Source organism: Puntigrus tetrazona, chromosome 22 (assembly GCF_018831695.1).
Source record: "Puntigrus tetrazona isolate hp1 chromosome 22, ASM1883169v1, whole genome shotgun sequence".
Lineage (NCBI taxonomy): Eukaryota > Metazoa > Chordata > Actinopteri > Cypriniformes > Cyprinidae > Puntigrus > Puntigrus tetrazona.
In genome coordinates this window covers 1,621,384-1,640,200 of record NC_056720.1, presented here as the reverse complement: position 1 = coordinate 1,640,200, position 18,817 = coordinate 1,621,384, and the positions used below count along the sequence as shown (strand labels likewise).

General features: G+C 41.4%; 2 protein-coding genes, 1 long non-coding RNA gene and 1 pseudogene across 6 annotated transcripts in view; 1 reads left to right on the top strand and 3 right to left on the bottom strand.

Moving 5' to 3' along the window:
* LOC122327919 (GTPase IMAP family member 8-like) overlaps positions 1-18,817 on the top strand; it is a 295,481-nt gene that overhangs the window by 225,756 nt on the left and 50,908 nt on the right. The window lies entirely within an intron of this gene.
* LOC122327950 (GTPase IMAP family member 8) lies at positions 1,195-13,639 on the bottom strand. Of its 4 annotated transcripts, XR_006247737.1 has the most exons (6): positions 12,601-13,639; positions 12,128-12,166; positions 3,846-4,421; positions 3,048-3,731; positions 1,703-1,903; positions 1,195-1,397 (listed from the first exon to the last, which is right to left on the bottom strand). XR_006247737.1 is itself a non-coding variant. In XM_043223658.1 (5 exons), the coding sequence occupies exons 1-5, from the start codon at positions 12,608-12,610 to the stop codon at positions 1,896-1,898; spliced, it is 1,317 nt and encodes a 438-aa protein (XP_043079593.1). In that variant the 5' UTR covers positions 12,611-13,639; the 3' UTR covers positions 1,424-1,895. The 4 variants fall into 4 exon arrangements, 3 of the variants coding, with proteins under 3 accessions (XP_043079593.1, XP_043079591.1, XP_043079592.1); XM_043223658.1 differs by lacking the exon at positions 1,195-1,397 and having other exon boundaries at positions 1,424-1,903; XM_043223656.1 differs by lacking the exons at positions 1,195-1,397; positions 1,703-1,903 and having other exon boundaries at positions 2,668-3,731.
* Positions 14,278-15,835, bottom strand: LOC122327994 (annotated as a pseudogene).
* LOC122328040 lies at positions 17,363-18,208 on the bottom strand. The gene is made up of 3 exons (XR_006247755.1): positions 18,010-18,208; positions 17,606-17,644; positions 17,363-17,452 (listed from the first exon to the last, which is right to left on the bottom strand). It is a non-coding gene; the product is annotated as an uncharacterized LOC122328040 (long non-coding RNA).

The window sequence follows — 18,817 nt, the reverse complement described above, 5'->3', positions numbered from 1 at the left end:
ATCAGTCACCTGTGTTTGGTCTTTAGTCTCGTTATTGAACACATGGTATCTGTTTCCACACACTTCAGTCAGGCTTTTAAGGGTAGATGCAGGTTCTCCCAGATACTGTTCAATGATTTTGTTCTTCAAAAAGTCTCCCCTGGTGAAGAGCACTATGATGTACTTTAATGAATTTTCACCAAAAGTCTTTTGAATGACTTGCACAGATTTTTCCTCTTCTTCAGTGAATTGTCCCACTGGTAATATTAAGAGAAACACATGTGGTCCAGGCAGGATCATTGAGATGCTGTTGCTGATTTCAGTATCAAACAGTCCTGGAGTGTCGATCACAGTAATGTGTCTGCCATTAATTTCAGCTGTCTCTTTCTGACACTCTTTAGTAACAGATTCTTGAGAAATGTCTGAAATAAACACTTTTCTTCCTAAGATGGTGTTTCCAGTTGAACTCTTCCCAGCTCCAGTTTTTCCCAGCAGCACAATCCTCAGTTCATCTTCTCTTTCTCTTAAATCTAAAGAAAAATGTAAACAGACCTGTATCACCCCACTACTTAAGAAACACGCTCTTAAGACAGGACTTTTAAAGAACTAAAGACTTCTGTGTCTACATGACATTACTAGGTTCAATCAGGAACATGTGTTTAAAAATCACTGGAATGCTGACATGCTAATCATATTATTTATTCTCATCTCCGCAAATAATGTTATTCTCTGACAAATCTGTGTAGACCTTTGCAATTATGAATCTCGAGCTGCAGATGTTCTGATCATTACCTTGTGATTGAAACCTCGTCTCTAATGAATGGATTCTCCTCTTCATTTCATCAAATTTCAGCAGTTTTTCCATCTGTGCTTCCATCAGTGTCTCTGTGGAGAAACAAACAGCGCTGTTTTCCTCAACCATCTGCTGCAGTTTCTCCATCAACACAGACACTTGTGTGTTCAGGTCAATGAAATGATGTCGACCTCCTAAACTCTGAATGGCAGACTGTGTTTCTTCATTTAGTTCTGCTGTCTGATGATCTGAGCTCTGCTTTATGAGGATCATGAGATGTTTGTTGATTCTTGAGCTAAATATTCTCTTTAACCTTTCCATTTCTGCTTTGTCTTCATTATTAAGTAGAGCATCAGGAACGATGAAGATGAAGACATGAACTCCAGGATGACAGAGAGACACACAGCGGTGAGTCTGACGCATCACTTCCTCTTCTGAGAGCTGAGTGTTGAACAGAGCTGGAAGCTCCACCAGACTGATCTGACATCCATCAAGCTCCACGTCTCTCCTCACACACTCTGAATCTGATCTTCTCTCGCTCTGATTTAGGATCAGCTCTGAGATTAAGGATTTTAATCCTCTGTTACTCCACACACAACCAGATTCAGCTTCACACACTCTGGATCTATGACAAAATAATTAACTAGTTATAAAATAATATTGCAGTTACATCATGTCATAATTACTGCAGTCTGGCTGCAAAAAGCATTTACAAGCTGTAATACTTGCCAAAGGGCTTTTTTTAAGGACTGACGCTACTGTGAGTATTTACAAAAATCACATTCAGCAACATAGTAATATTTCTGTTGCTTATATTCAGTTGTCTATCACACTGAATTTCCAATCTCAGTGCAGTGTTAGTGGTGATGATTAAAAAAAATGCATGGTGAACTGCCTTAAAAAGAATGAAGGACATGTCCTCACTCTTACCCTATCACCTATCTGATATGGTTTCATCGTTGCTTCCTCCCCTTAAACAGTTCTCATCTTTTGTTTAGACACTGTCTTCCCCCTCTCTTCCTGGCCACTCTGTTCCATGTCTTCTGATGGCTCTCTGATGTTCTCCATGAGCATGGTCCAAAATGCTGGACTGCAGAAAGGGTGTGGTGCAAATCCAAAAATCCTACTGACCTAAATTGCATCGTTTAGTCTATTTCTTCTCTGCTAATATATCCACTCCTAAAAGAACATACTGCCACAACAAAATTAACAATTTTCCAAACTCCCACATTACATTTTACTGCCTCTTTTGTCTTTTACCTTCATCAAATCTACCAGCTGATAACTTCGTAACATTCTTTGTTAATACAATTATAACACTCTAATCCCCTCATAACCCTAACCCTAAGGACACACAATTCTCCACACCACAAACTAACAAATACACCTTACCAGCAAACACACACCCACCTTCCTTATTTCCAATCTCTGAGACAGAAGTCTCTATACTCACCTTTTCCTGTCATCCTACTACTTGTCAGCTTGATCCTATTCTGTCTCATCTCTTTTAGTCATTTCTCCTTCAGTTGTACCTGCACTCTCACACATCAATATATCTTTTCACATTGGTGTCTCTCCCTTAGCATTTAAAAAGGCTTGTATCACCTGACTACTTAAGAAACCCACTCTTATGCCAGGACTTTTAAGGAACTACAGACTGCTCCAACATCTAGTTAATGGGGTGCCTCAGGGCTCAATTCTAGGACCACTTATCTTCTCTGTCTACATGACATTGCTAGGTTCAATCAGAAACATGGGTTTTCAAAATCACTGCTATGCTGATGATAGTCAACTCTACCTTTCATTCTATCCTGAGGATTTGAACATAGCTGCTCATATCTAAGCATATCTAACAAATATTTCTTGCTGGATCACCTTCAGCTCAACCAGTGCCAAGACAAAACAGCTTTCGGTATCAGCAAACTCATTACTTCATTACTTCAATTTCACCATCCATTTAGGTGCATCAACAATAACTTCTTTAAAGTAACTTCTTGGAGATGTAATTAAATTTCTCAGACCACATTGTTAAATCTGCCTGGCCCTTCAGAGTTGCTTTATACAACATTAAACAATCAGGCCCCATTCTTCCTAAACATGCTACACAACTTCTTGTTCAAGCTCTTGTTCTGTCCAGGCTGGTAATTGCAGTGCTCTTAGGTATTTTTCCTAGTTCTATCAGACCTCTAGAATGCAGCAGCAAGAGTAGTCTTTAATGAGTCAAAAAAGAATGCATGTTACACAGAGATCCAGATAAATACATGAATGCACTCACCCAGTGTCTTGATCTTTTGCTGTAACTCTTTAATTTCATTGTCTTTCACTCTTAGTTTCTCCTCTAGTTCATGTCTGACTCTCTTCTCTGGAGCTCTCATATGCGTCTGAAGAGAATAGGGTTCAGTCTTCATGCTCTCTATACAATTAAGCAGGTCTGAGATCTGTCTGGAGTTTCTCTGGTCCTTCAAGCCCACCACATCGTACCAACTCCCATAGAGACTTACAATCCTCAGAGATTCTGTGGATTCTACAAAATCTATCACACTTTGGTCAACAGTGAGATCAGTAATGAAAAGCACCATGAAGTGCTCATAAGAATTAAATATTCCTTTAATCTTCTCCATTTCTGCTCTGTCTGCATTAGTAAGTGGAGTGACAGGAATAATAAAGATAAAATGATGAACTCCAGGATCACAAAGAAACAAACAGCGGTAAGTCTCCCGCATCACTTCCTCCTCCGAGAGCTGAGTGAGAACTGGAAGCTCTAGTACACTGACCTGACGTCCATGAATCATTCCCTCTCTCTTCTGACACACTTTACTCATCTCTGCCTGCGGTAAAAGTTTATTCATTGGTTTAATCATTGTTCCTCTAAACATTCTAGATGCAAAACTCTTTAGTGTTGAATCATTTCCACACAGCACAATGTTCAGCTTTGCTTTTCCAGTAGGCATCACTGAGACTAAAAAGAGACAGAATATTCAGATCAGCTGTGGTACACTTCCTAAAACATCAACAGAAATATTTTATTGTTCAATATGATAGAAAGTTTTAGAAACCATTAAAAAACACTAACTATCACCTGTATCCTCATACATGTTGCAGATAAGATATTCTTTGTGTTCTTCTTTGATCATCTTCTCTATCCTTCTGAACATCTCAGAGCGTTGTCCGAGGTTTATTGTAACAAACCTAAAATGTCTTCCTTTACACTCCTTTATTAAATTATGAATGGCTTTGTTCCTAGAAATGAATATTGATCCGCGTGTCTCTTCATCATTAGTCAACACTATAGTGTGGTTCATGGCCTGGTTACTGAAGAGGTTTAGCACAATTTTCACTCTCTGTCTGTCCTCTTTGTTGAAGTCCTTGCTCTGCAGTATGAGCGCTATCACATGAGGTCCCGGAGCAGACAGAGACACACACTCTCTCACTCTTTGTATTATCAGATGTTGTGGGAGATTGGGCTGGAGCAGGTGAGTGTTGATGACTGTGATGTGTCTCCCTTCTACAGCTCCACTGATTCTCTTACAGTGCTGCTGAAAATAAGATGCAGATGTACTGTGGAATGCTTCTGTACCCAGTAAAGTGTTTCCCACTCTGCTGTTTTCGGATTCATTCTTTCCTATCAGCACAATCCTCAGATCTCTCACTGAAAAAGAGCACAAAAACATACAATCACATACACACTGGTTTCCATGTTTTATGTGTTCCTTTCAAAGTCATAGGGGTTGTTCTACTCTACAAGCTACAAATCTCTTTAACCAAACCATACCCGTGAAAACTTTTTCCATTTTTACTTTTTCAAAAACACATTCTTTAATACTTATAAGCATGTTTCCTTACAGGGACAAAAAACATCAAACCAAGAACATCTTATCACAAGGGCTAGTTATACACAAGAGAACAAAAGGAACCAATTAGTTACTATGGAAACTACCAAGGAGTAGGTGTAGTCCACTGAGTGTCTATGGCAACTAATGAGGAGAACAAACCATGGAGACAAACAAGGCACACAGCAGACAGGGGCTAAAACATACACAAGCTACATGTAACATAGCCTCTCACCTAAGGAGTGGATTTCAGACGCTCTGAAACACAAGACAGAACATATGCAACACAAGTTCAAGAGGGCGTGGAGCAGAGGCAGGACAGGGGGAGGGATGGTGGGCCATGCCCATGGAGAGAAAAATATTGTGTAGAGTGAAAGGGGCCAGGGCAGGCAGAGCTGAAGGCCAGGGTGGAGTTAGGTACTGCATGAGAGCCAGAGTGGAGCAGGCAGGGAAGGAGGTCAGGGCACAGCAGAAGACCATCAAGATGGAACAGGTGGTGCTGTTGAGCCATTACAGGACAGTGAAAAAATTCATAAATGGCCTTTTTGGCATAGAAACTGCACCAGGCATCATAATGGAGAATTCGAATTTCCGTTTCGAATTCGGAAAGTTCCGTAGCCATTCATAACAGTGGCTTTGGGGAACACAGAGAGTCCGGAAATGGCATCTGCAGTCATAATGGGGGGATTCAATAAACACTAAAAGTTCAGAAATGGCATTTGCGGCCATAACAGTGCCAGCAGGGATCACAGAGAGTTCAAACAAGGAAGCCTTTCTCAAATCTCTTCACTTCTTTGACTTTCTCTTTTCCGGTCCAGCTGCTCTCTCGGTTTCTTCTTCAGCGGCATCACCTCTAAGCTCTACTATGTTCAGGCTGCTTTTGTTACGTTTATGTTTATTTTATGTTGATGCAGGTTACTTGCTACAAGGTACAGTCAAACGAGAACTACTGAAACTGTTGAAAATACACAACAAAGTAAGTTCATCCACAAATAATCTAATGTGATTCATCTGCCATTAAGAATGCAATATTGTTCTTAATGGCAGATGTTTATGTTATATTAAAAAGTTTTCATTATTTTATAAATGTTGCATGATCTATAATAATATTACACACAACAGATTTTACTCAGCAAGAGATTTAGTTGTGAAGGAATAATTATATCAGAATTTTATTTCAGTCATATAAGTATTATTTACAGTCGTACATTAAATGTGGACCAACTCCTTGGTGGAGGAAGAAATGTTTTTGTGGTGGTCAGAGTGGTATTAGTCACACTGCTCAAGTTCTGAAGGCGTACCTGGCAATGGATGAGGAGCAGGCGGAGGTCTACGCTGACCTGAGGGATGCACTGTTGGAAAAATTCAACATTTCTCCAGAGACCTACCGTCAGCGCTTCCGATCATCTGCGGTTCCAGCTGGAGAGTCACCAACAGAGACTTACCACCGGCTAAAGAATCTGTACAAGCGTTGGGTACGACCGGAGGAGCACTCAAAAGAGGAGATCGGTGAGGCCATCGTCCTGGAGCAGCTTCTTCGGGTGCTTCCCTTCGATGCACGCACCTGGGTGAGAGAGCATGAGCCAAGGTCAGGACTGGCGGCAGCAAGGTTGGCTCAGCAGTACCTGAATGCTCATGGCGGTCCTCGTACTCAACCATCTAAAGGTACTGTCGCGTGGTGCTTCTCATAGCTTGGGAGTGTAAGGGGTCTGACAATATCTGACAATACACAAGGTCCAAAGTCAACAACCAAAGACTTGCTTTGCTTTTACTGCCAGCAGCCGGGCCACAAAGCAGCTGTATGTCCTGCTCATAAAGCAAAACTTACGGGATTTTGTTATGTGCCCAGAGAGGGGACTGTGGTTTTGGCTCTAAGGGGAGAGTCAGAATGTATTAGCTGTGACTGTTAATGGACATGAACTGAAAGCACTCTTAGACACTGGAAGTTCTCTGTCAATGTTAAAAGCATGCTTTGTAAATAATGTCAATTATGTGAATACTACCTCTGTTCAGTGTGTGCATGGGGATGTAAAGCAGTACCCCCAAGCTGAGATAATGGTAGAGGTACAAGAACAAATGTACTTACTTAATGTTGCCATAGTCGACAATTTACCAGCTGATATGATTCTTGGTAGAGACTTACCAGTGCTTTATGAACTCTTGCAACCCACCAGCAAGGACTCTGAATGTTCTGTTGCCACAACCAGTGTTGATTTGTCATGTCCTGCTCTCACTAGAGCTCAAGCCAGGGCCGGTCTACAGCCATTGCCAGACTTGGATAGTAGTCTGTTGCAGGGTGGGACTAAAGGGCCTAAAGTCACGCCGCCAAAGGCGACTTGAGAAGTACCTGGGAGCCCCAGCTTCTGACCCCTCAGTGGAGGGTCTCGAGGTTAATGGCTGGAAGGTCCCAGGGAACATAGCACAACTTCAAAGGAATGATGGAACTTTGAAATCCTTGTTTATCAAAGCTGAGTGTGCCAAACCATCAAACCTGTGCAATGAAGAATATGTGCTATTGAATTCTGTGTTATATGTGCGAAATAATGATATGACCCGTTTGATTGTACCATGTTGTTGTCGTCCTCTTGTTCTGCATCTTGCACACACTGTTCCATGGGCAGGTCACCTTGGCCAACAGAAAACATATGCACGCATTAGCTCACGTTTTTACTGGCCCACACTATACACAGATGTACAAACACACTGCAACACATGTGCCATCTGCCAAAAGACAAGTGCTGTGTCCCAGCGGGGCAGAGCACCTCTGCAACCGCTCCCTGTTATCTCTGCACCTTTTAGGCGAATCGCCATGGACATTGTGGGGCCAATGGAAAAGAGCAGTGCTGGACATCGCTACATTTTGGTAGTGAGCGACTACGCCACAAGGTATCCTGAGGCCTTCCCACTCCGTTCAATTACCACTCCTAAGATCATCCATGCCCTGGTTCAACTTTTCTCCAGAGTCGGCATACCCGAGGAGATACTCACAGACCAGGGAACAAACTTTACATCGTGGCTGATGGGGCAGCTGAACAAGCAGTTGGGCATTACAGCCATCCGAACAACTCCCTACCACCCTCAGACGGACGGCCTGGTGGAGAGATTTAACCAAACGCTCAAGAACATGCTACGGAAGTTTGTGGCAGACACAGGAAAAGACTGGGACAAGTGGTTACCATTTGTTCTCTTTGCGTACCGAGAGGTACCCCAAGCATCAACAGGATTCTCACCTTTCGAGCTTCTCTATGGATGGCAGATACAAGGACCCCTGGACTTGCTAAGGAAAGGCTGGGAGGAGCAACCTGCATGCTCCAAGACGGCGGAGAAGGGCATTGTGCAGTATGTGCTAGAAATGCGAGACCGTCTGGAGCGATACAGAGAACAAGCCAAAGAGAACTTGCAAGAGAAGCAGAAAACACAGAAAATGTGGTATGACCAGCACGCCAGACTGCGGCAGTTTCAACCAGGACAGAAGGTATTACTCCTGTTACCCACTTCAACGAGCAAACTACTAGCTAAATGGCAGGGGCCATACACCGTGGTCCGCAAGATGGGGCCAGTCACATATGAAATTCATCATCCTGACAAGGGCAAGACCAGGCAGACCTACCACGTGAACCTGCTAAAGGAGTGGAAAGAGCCACCTGGTAAGGGACAGGAAACATCGCTTCTTGTGAGGAAGGTGGAGGTAGATGAGGAAGAGGATTCAGAGGATGTAAAGAGACAGCCGTCTGTGGTGAGTCTGACTCACCTAGAAGACTCCACAAGGAAAGAGCTGCAGCACCTTCTGAACCAGTTTCCCGCTTTGTTCTGTCAGAGGCCTGGACGGACGGAGCTGACCCAGCACACCATCCACCTTTCTGACCTGACACCATCACGCCCAACGTCCTTACCGGGTGCCTGAGAGGCTAGTGGAACCCTTGAAAGAGGAGATCAAGCTGATGAGGGAGCTAGGAGTGATCGAACCTTCAATGAGCGAATGGTGCAGTCCAATGGTGATTGTCCCCAAGAAGGATGGATCCCTGCGTGTCTGCATCGACTTCCGCAAACTCAACGCCCAGTCTAAATTTGACGCATACCCCATGCCAAGAGTGGACGATCTGCTGGAGAAAATTGGAAAGGCAAAATACATCACTACGTTAGACCTGTGTAAGGGTACTGGCAGGTTCCTCTTAGTCCTCAGTCCAGACCATACACGGCATTCCGGACACCTCTAGGTTTGTTCCAGTTTACAGTCCTACCGTTTGGTCTTCATGGAGCACCAGCCACTTTCCAGAGGCTGATGGACCGAGTACTTCTAGGCTGTGAAGACTGGTCTGCAGCATACCTGGATGATGTGGTAATACACAGCAACTCTTGGGAAGAGCATCTTCACCACCTCCAACAAACCCTAAAGAAGATAGAGGAAGCCGGACTAACATTGAATGTTGCTAAATGTGAGTGGGCAAAGCAAGAGGCAAATTACCTGGGGTATCACCTGGGCAATGGGCAACTGAGACCCCAAATAGGTAAGGTGGAGGCAATCCGAAGGAGCCCACAACCAAGGACCAAGAAGGAAGTGAGGTCCTTCCTAGGACTGGTGGGCTGGTACAGGAGATTTGTACCACACTTTGCCTCCATCGCGGCTCCTCTGACCGGCCTGCTGTCCAAAACAGTGACAAACCCTGTTCCCTGGACTGATGAATGTGAGGCAGCTTTTAATAACTTAAAAGAAAAACTATGCTCCAACCCAGTTCTCCAGAGTCCGAACTTCACACAAAGGTTCCTGGTACAGGTAGATGCATCAGCAACAGGGATTGGTGCAGTCCTTGCCCAGGGAAGTGCAGGAGAAGAGAGACGGTTGTCTATCTCAGCCGCAAGTTACTCCCCAGAGAGGCAAGATATTCGGCAGTTGAGAAGGAAGGTCTCGCCATCAAGTGGTCCCTGGACAGCTTACGCTATTATCTCCTTGGTCGAGAGTTTGACCTAGAGACTGACCATCGAGCCCTAACCTGGATCCAGTCTATGAAGGACCACAATGCCAGAGTTACACGGTGGTACCTTGCCCTGCAGCCATACCGGTTCAAGATACGGCACAGACCGGGAAGACTCAATATAGTAGCCGACTATCTGTCCAGGTTTCCGGCCAGTACGCGGCTGGGAGAGGGGGAAGGTGATGTGACAAAGTCACAGTAGCTGCCACCGCTGGGGAAGCAGCATTAAATTACACTCGCACATACACCCGCACACACTCCGGTTTACCTCATTCACTCATTGCATCCTCCCCTCTGTTGCCGCTATCAGTGTAGCGGGTGCACACGCGAAAATGATAGCACACGGACATTTCCCCATTTCCGCACTGCTCCGTTATTTATACTAATCATTACATACATTTTACATAGCGCTTGTCCTGTTTGTCTTTGTTATGTCTGTCTGTGTGGGCGTAGTCAGTCTTCCGGAGAAAGTTAGCGGTGGCTGCCAAGCCGCAAGCGCCTGGCGCGGCCAATTATAATGTCACAGCCTTCCCGCGCTGTGCCGCGGAGCCGGAAGCTGGCGAAACCATTGTCAATGTATGTTTAGGTGTTTATGTGTGTATTTACGTGTGGCAATAATACAATGAATGTATTAAGTGTAACGGATTGTCTGTTGATTTGTATTTAAAATTGTTGGAAATTAAGGATGAATAGTAAGTACCAAATAGAGGTGGTATTTTTATCCTGTAAATGTTAGATGTACCTGCAAATGGTAGGATCCAAAAAAGGGGTGGAGTTTGGCCTATTTAAGCAGAGGCCAAACTTCATGACGGACTTGTTCACCAAGTCGATTTGTAGAGTGCTACTGCGATTGCCTCACATAATTTAAACTTTAATGTATATGGTGGATACCTGGTTGATCTTTGTAGTGTTTTCGGTTTATTTTTCCCTTTTATTTTCTTTGGTACTTTTGGATTGTTTGTCGTTGGTTTTTTGGTGTGCACCTGTATATAGCCTTCACTGTCTACACTGCTGCACTGTAAATAAAAACTGCACTTTGCACTGAAGTGCTGTTGCGAGTGAGCCATCATTTTTACATCCTTTCACGAATTTGCGTCCCTCCCCGAGCTGGTGGGTTCGGAAACATCACACGGATCATGAAGCTTTGGCCGGACTTGTCTAGCTGGATACGATACAAGTCACACTTTATTGTGGCATAGTTTGCTTTTCCATTGCAGTTTAGTACAGCTTCAAAGTGGGTGGGATCATAACCACAGTACAGCCATTTCTTTTAAAACAAGATTTCTAAAAAAAACCTAAGAACAAATGATACTACAGACTGCTTAAATGTAGCAGTTTGGTCTTATGTCGTAAATTTAATGACACTGGTATTGACGTTTCAACCAATCAGTGATCTGCAGTGTTAACCCTTTAGGTTTGGTACTTCTCGCTTGGAAAATGGTGCTAAAAAGGTTTGGAGACATTGATCTACTGGATTTAGTCTGTCTCAGCTTTTTCTTTTTCTTCATCATTGCAGAGAGACTGCTGATGATCAGATCAGATCTCTTTGTGGAGCACAGAAATCTCACTGGATCATTACAATTAACGGCCAAATGAATGTTTGGAAACCAATGTTTTCCAAAGAAGATAGAAATAACAGACGTAAGCCATTGTTTGTTGGTGAAAAACTAGGGTTCTAATACTTTTGCCCAGTAGTGTACTTTGATGATAATAATAAAGTGTTGAACAGAATATATTCACGGTGCCTTAGTTTCATTTTCATAGATGTTGGTTTTGGTATGTTCCTCTTACTGTTTCTTTTGTTTCACTTCATTCCTTTCACTTCTGTTTACTTTGGCTCTTCATTATGTATTGTGTTTTATGTATATGCTCATTGTCTGGTATTGTCTGTGCGTTTAGCATGAAGTTGTTACATTTTATCCGCTGTGCAACTGGTTGCATTTTTTGTACATTTCATTTATAAAAGTTTATCAGCACACACCATGATAAATTATCATAACTACTTATACACTCTTACTCCTACACTCTTTATTTTAAAGCTTCGGTTGCCAAATCTTCCCCTTATTCTCACATCCCCATCTCCCATCTGTCTCTACTGTCTTATAATAAGATTATAATAAAAGATATAACTAAATGATTCTAGGCACAAGCCATTTAAAAAAAAAGATTGAACTTATCATGGTCTTCATTATTTAATAAATCACATTAATCACAAACATTTTCTAAACTTTGTTGTTTAAAAAGTTGTATCACAAACCTAATGGATAAGGTTTCGAAGTATCAGAATACAGGATTTATAGGAATATATAGGACTATGAAACGGTAATTGTTTAGTACTGTTATTGTTTTTTGTCCTAAAATCTTTATCAGAAAAGACATGATTTTAGAAGAACATAATATACAGTGACAGCATTTATATTTGGATGTGAACTTTAATTTTAAAATTGCATATTATTAAAAGTAGCTATTGACAGAACATTTATAAAATATCAAGTTTACCCATTTTGTTTCATAAAAGGGATACATAAATGTTTGTGATTTCATTTACTTACTGTTAGGACGATCAGATTCTAGATTTCTACGTTCTGCTGCTGTAAAAAAAAAACATCACACACACACACACACACACACACACACACACACACACACACACACACACACACACACACACACACACAGAGAGATCAGATGGTTTAATCTTTATAAATTAGCATAATTTGAACATTTGTACAGTAAAAAGCTATGTAATATTTGCAATTAACAATTTCAACACATATTGGTAAAACGATTTTCCTGAACTTCAGAGCATCTACAGTGTGTTGAAATCACACTTTTACACAAATATTGATAAATAGCCTATTTCCACAATTCAACAAAGATAAGAATCGGCAGATTATTAAAGGAAGCCTCAAATTTAGTTTAGTTCCTGAGACACAAAGTTACCTACTGTTGGTAATATTTCATAAATTCCTAATAAATCATTGAGAAAAATACATTTCTGCAAATACCTGCCTCTGGTTCTTACCTAAAGCCATTTTAACACCTACACCTTGAAGTAAAAATCAAAGTCGAGATCTAACCAGCGGCACATCTGCAGAGGTTAGACGAGAAGAGATGAAAAGGAAACATGTTCTTTCTTGAGACGGGGAGCAGAAATGAGAGAGGGAAGATGCGGTTTCTTCTGATGAATAAGGAGAAACAAAGTCATTTTCATTATCCTATTCAAAATTCTTATTTCATTAGAAATCATGGAAATGATGTACAAAATGTTTCTATATGTAACCTTTTCAGGGCCTGTGAGCATCGTCGTGCTCCCGCCATCAGATATTAGGGATGTGTGAACAACAAACAAACTAAATAGTAATGAATTTAATATAAAAAAAGTAAAATACTTTACTGTATTTACAAATAGCAGTTGTAGCTATAGACAGAAAGCTATGACTATAATTTATTTCTATCATAAAAAGGTGACCAAGAATTAACGATTACGTTAATATTTAAATGTTTGGGCAATATTACACTTGATCCATGGCTACAAGACCTATGATTTACGTCTTTTGTTCAGGACTCATAAGGGAACATGGAGAGATTATATGAGATGCTTTATTAACCGTAACAGCCAAATAAATGTTTCACAGGATTATGAAAGTAATGCATCTTTTTTCCCTCTCTCTTTTCACTACCTATCTATCAGTTATGCAGGGACGGTTCTAGGATTTCATCTTTAGGGCGCTTAGCCTTCAGAGAGACCATTTAACAATACAAATTACCCCAAAATACAAAATAAACTGTATTTTCTTGTACCCATGAAAACTGTATTACTGTGTGGAGGAATGAATTAAACGCTTCACAAACAATGCACACAGAACATTTACATTAAAATACAGAGAGTGCTCTTATTTAACAATGCAGAGAACTAACGGTAAAGATGACACAACTATACATTTTAAGAAAAAAAAACCTTTTCCCCAGCTGATGAACGATATAAACACTGACAACCAATCTGAATCAATTCTTCCATTTAAGAAAAAAACTGCTGTTGAAATAGCCTATTTGACAATCATTAAAAAAAAAAAAAAAATATATATATATATATATATATATATATATATATATATATATAACAAAAATAAAAACATATTTTTTCACAAGTATTAACATTATAACTGAAACATTTTTATAGTAACAAAAGGAGCTAGATATATTCGACCCTGGAATATGAAACCAGTCATAAGCGTCATTTTGTCTAAACCTGAAAAAATCATCTCTGCACTGATGTCTGGTTTGTTATGATCGGATAATATTTCTCTGAGATACAACTATTAGAAAATGTGGAATCTGAGGATCAAAAAAATTAATCCTGAGAAAATCCTCTTCAAGTTGTCCAAATGAAGTTCTTAGCGATGAACATTACTAATCAAAAAGTTTTGATATATTTAAGGTAGGAAATTTACTAAATATCTTCATGGAACATACTTAGAGTTTGTCTCGACTGCTAACACACAACGCATCAAACAATTTGGCAATTTCTCAAAACTGCAAACACAATCACAAAACTATACGACAACTTACACAAACCTCTAACTTCCAGGTAAAACCAAAAGCATATTATCTTCAGTCAAAATCAAAGTTTGGACGCAAACCCCCACAGACACTTACACTGATTCAGTCAAAAACACTGTCACTGAAACCTTTAGGAAACAGGAATCCTTTTTGCTAGTCGATGACTGTTACAGTAAAATAGAGGGGTTTCGGATACAGAGATCTTACAGTAGTGTACTGTAAATAAATCAATACATTCATTCACTTCATTCAGCTTCCTCTGCTAAACTGCATCACAGTATTATTAGCACTATCTTCTCCGTTCACACAGAAATAAATAAGCGCTGTTTCAGTTCATTTGTCGACGCTTGATTTACTTATACCGCGTTTTCTGCATGAGAACATGGTTAAATCTGTGCAAAATGACGGTGTAGAGTTTTGCGGAAAACGCTGAGCAAATCAGAACGAGTGTGCAAACATCTGAAATGTGTTAAACGTTCTGAGAAATGGGTCTTGAAACCGTCGACCGTGCTACTTATGACTGCTTTTGAGCTCCACACATTTACAGTTACTAGTAAATTACAAGAAATTACAGCGTTTGCAAAACAAGTCCTGTCTTTCACATTATCTCTTCCAAACCGGAATCTCGGTCTGCCGCGGCGCCACGGAGCAGACGGTATACGGCCCGTGGATGGGATTGCAAACACTCTTCGGCTTCAGGCAGAGAAAGCAGAACTCCAGCTTGCAGCGCTTACACATGAGGTTCTTACAAGCGAAGCCGTTGTGCTCCAGAAGAAGACCGCAGGTCGGACAGGCCGGATGGCGGACACTCCACGTTCTCCACGTAAGACAGCCTCATATCTGTACACTTTGCTAGCTTGTCGACGTCTGGGTTGACGCAGTCTTCATGACCGCAGCGGAGAGCATGACCAGCTGCTCCTCTCCATTCTCTCAGACACTGCCAGCAGAACTGGTAGGTCTTGTTTTTCACAGATGTACAGATGGTGCATCTCACGCAGAGGTTACTCAGGTCTTCTCGCTCCACGTAGGACCCACAGCTCGGACACTTAGAGAGACACACACCATTAATCTCACATCATCCGGGAGACATACGTAATGAAACGTGATTAATACTCACTGATCTTAAGTCGCAGTGCTCAGCTGCTGCCAGAAGAGACACCTTCTCCTCGAAGTGAGCCTGCTCTGAATCGCTGAGCAACATCTTGACCTCCGAAAACGGCCACTCCACATTACATTTCTCTGTCCCGTCTTTGAAAGCTGGGCAATAAAATTTATACTGACTCTGTCGGGATAAAAACAAAGCGTTGAAAGCAGAGGCACATTCTCGTGCAAACTGGAAAAAAATGGTCCGAGGTTCTTCCAGATGCAGAGCTCCAGCTCAAAGGTATTGATAATTGTCATAAATTGTCATGAACATGTCTGTGTTAGATGGTGTTTTTGGTTGACTCGGTCAACCAGAGCCTATTTTGTTCAACATTTAGCTCAATAGAGAACGTGTGGCCCACCTGGTCCAGCAGACTGCGACACCAGCCGGTCAGGGTTTTTGGGGTCACCGCATGACCACAAGACATCTCTACTCTCTGAATACTGGGGTCATCATCTAAAGCTGTGAGTCAAACACAGATCGTCAGAAACAGTTGTGTCTAAAAACAGTATATATACACACTGGCATAGGACCCAACGGCTACCAAAACTTTCTCACTTTAATGTACGTTTTACTCTGAGAACTCATTCAACCATTAACTGGATTTGATGTTGGGAGAAAACGCGTACTTTGTGTAAATCCATCCGCTTGTCACATTTTAGCACGGTATCATCAGCACCGAACTGTTTTTACTGTAGTCAAACTGCGTCTTGAAGGCTCCTTTTTCCGTTCGTCTTGATTGAATAACTACAAGCAGGAATGAGAAAGTGGAAAGCGGATCCAGCAGTGAAGCGAACCGCTTTCAGTTTCAGAAAGTAAAGCATCATTCGGTCGTGCGGATGACGTGATAAACAATGAAATATCAGACGATCAGAATTGAGGAATAGCGTTTCTTTAACAAACTACAGATATATAGACGCAACATTTCTGCAACATTCAAAGTATTAATATGCAGTTAATGCACTTAAGTGAAATGGACCAAAATTGTGTATTACACATGAGAAATTTTATCAATAAATGGCATTTCAGATAGATCAGCTATAATAAAAAAATGTTTAACTGTGGAAATTACTTCACTTTTATTCACAGGCCTTTTTAACTTAATAACTCTCTGAAATCTTGGTAGTAGTCTACTATTCTTTTTGGCAGAATTTAATTACTTCCTGGATTTTCTATCACCACAGTCCCTAAACTCCAAAGGTCTGTTAAATGAATAAATAGAGACATTGATTAGCTTTAAGATGATGAATACAATTATTCTATCCAATTACTCTTTGCACAGCTTTGTCTTGCATGTCGCGGTGTGTATGGTCCGTCTCACATTGATTCACATCAATAATTACTAAAACAATAGAATATATGCACCGTAATACAACAAAACAGTACACATGAACACACGGTTTCTGGATATAACCCTAACCGTGAATCATTCCTAAAATCAGTGGGAAATGACAGCGGATTAACGAATCCTGATCATAAACGGACGTTATCCCTCATGCCGTCCATCATGTCCGGTCTCTACAAACCTCTTACTATAAAAAGGACAAAACAGAGATTCGTAAGACGTTTACAGACCTCCTCCGGCTCGTGATTCTGTGCTCTCTTTGAGATCTTCATCCTCAAACGTGCCACAGATGAGATACTCTTCACGTTCTCTCAGGAGTATCTCCTGGGTCTTTTTGAAGAACTCGGCTCTCACCGCGTCGAAGCGCAGGTGCCCTCCTCCGCACTCCGTTATTAAATCACGAACGGCGTTACTCTTAGAAGTGACCACTGCTCCGCGTGCCTCTTCATTGGTGGTCAGCACTATGGTGTGTCTCACGGCCCGTTTACCGAAGAGCTTCAGCGCGGTTTTCGCTCGGTGTCTGTCGTCCTCGCCGAAGTCGTGCCGCTGCAGGACGAGTAGGATCACCTGCGGCCCCGGAGCAGACAGACGCACGCACTCTCTCACGCGGCGTGTGACCTGCTGATGGGAGAGATGCGTCTGGAGCAGGTGAGTGTTGATGACGACCGAGATCTTTCTGTCCTGCGTTACTCCTGTGATTCTCTCACTGTCCTGCAGTGAATGAGACGGCCACTTCGCCAAACACTATTGTATCCAGTAAAGCCTTTGCCACCCGTCTGTTTTCTGATCTGTTCTTTCCTAGAAGCACGACCCTCAGGTCGCTCACTGGAAAACAAGCAAAAATAAATAGCTGCAGAATTATCACTGAAGAGTCTTACTCTTGCGCTGGAAGCTGCTCTGTCAAAAGTACTGATATCACTAATATATTGAGTATATATCGTATATAATACATCAAAGCCAGGGATTTAATTTACTTACTGTCAGGACGATCAAATGGTGGACTACGTCTACCTGCTTCTGTTAGAGAGAAAACCACATAAACACGTTATAATGTATTTATTCAAGCGTTTGTTGGAAGAACTGAGTGCAGTGTGCTGATGATATTTATGAAGGTTCATATAACTGGAGAAAATATGATTGCTCTCATCGCCAGAAGATCTACAGTGTGTCGACATTACACGTCTGCACATAGGAACATTAAAAACGTGCCAAGTTTAGTTTCTTCCTGCTGTTGAACGCCACGCTAAGTGAAATATTATTTAACAGACTACACGAAGAAAATATTGTCATTTAAAAAAAAGTAAATTAAGTAAACAACCCTCTCCTGTTGGCTAATGTTTAATAAAAACGTAAGGAATCGTCGAGAAAACGTGGCTGCATACCTGACGCCATTTATCCACAGGCATCGAAACCGAAAGAAGAAGCGCTGCTGGAGAGAGCTGCCCTGCGCCCCGCCTGCAGACACGCAGAAAAACTGTCATTGAGTTAAACTATGCGATTCTTTTTTTCTTTAAACCAGAATTGAATTTCGAGAAACGCGGTTTCTTCTCCAATTGATCCGATGAAAGAGCATCGATGTGTTTTGTTGGGAGTTCTTGAAGACAATCTTGTGCCCTCTAGTGGTTAAATATAAAGTGCAGCTAAACATGAATACATTAATATGTCCAGATAAAACTGACTTTAACTTGTTTATTCTTTACAGTGGATGTAAAACGCTGGGAACAGCTTCTCTCGATGTGTTCTCGTGTAAAAAAATAAAGATGATTTTATCGTTTTGGAAGGTAATTATTTCTGTTGTGAGATGATTCATTTATTTGGGCATCAAACAATGTTTTCTCCCTCTCTCTCACACACACACACACACACACACACACGATAAGACACTGAAGCACATTCACATTTTTTAGACTGTTCAGATATTATACTTTATTTATAAAAGCATTTGTTAAAACTTAACTGAGTACAGAACAGTGCTGATTTTATAGATCAACACTAATTTCATTGGTGAACTTGTGATTTTCCTCATTATTGACAATAACGAAATATAAGTCGGAAGAAAAACGCGTCCTGAAGAGCTCGCGGGAAAATGAATGTGAAGTAGACGAATTAGATTTCGGTTTCGGTTTCGGTTTCGATTTGGCTTCATAATCATTATAAATGTGTGACGAACGAGTTAAAGCGGCCATTCAG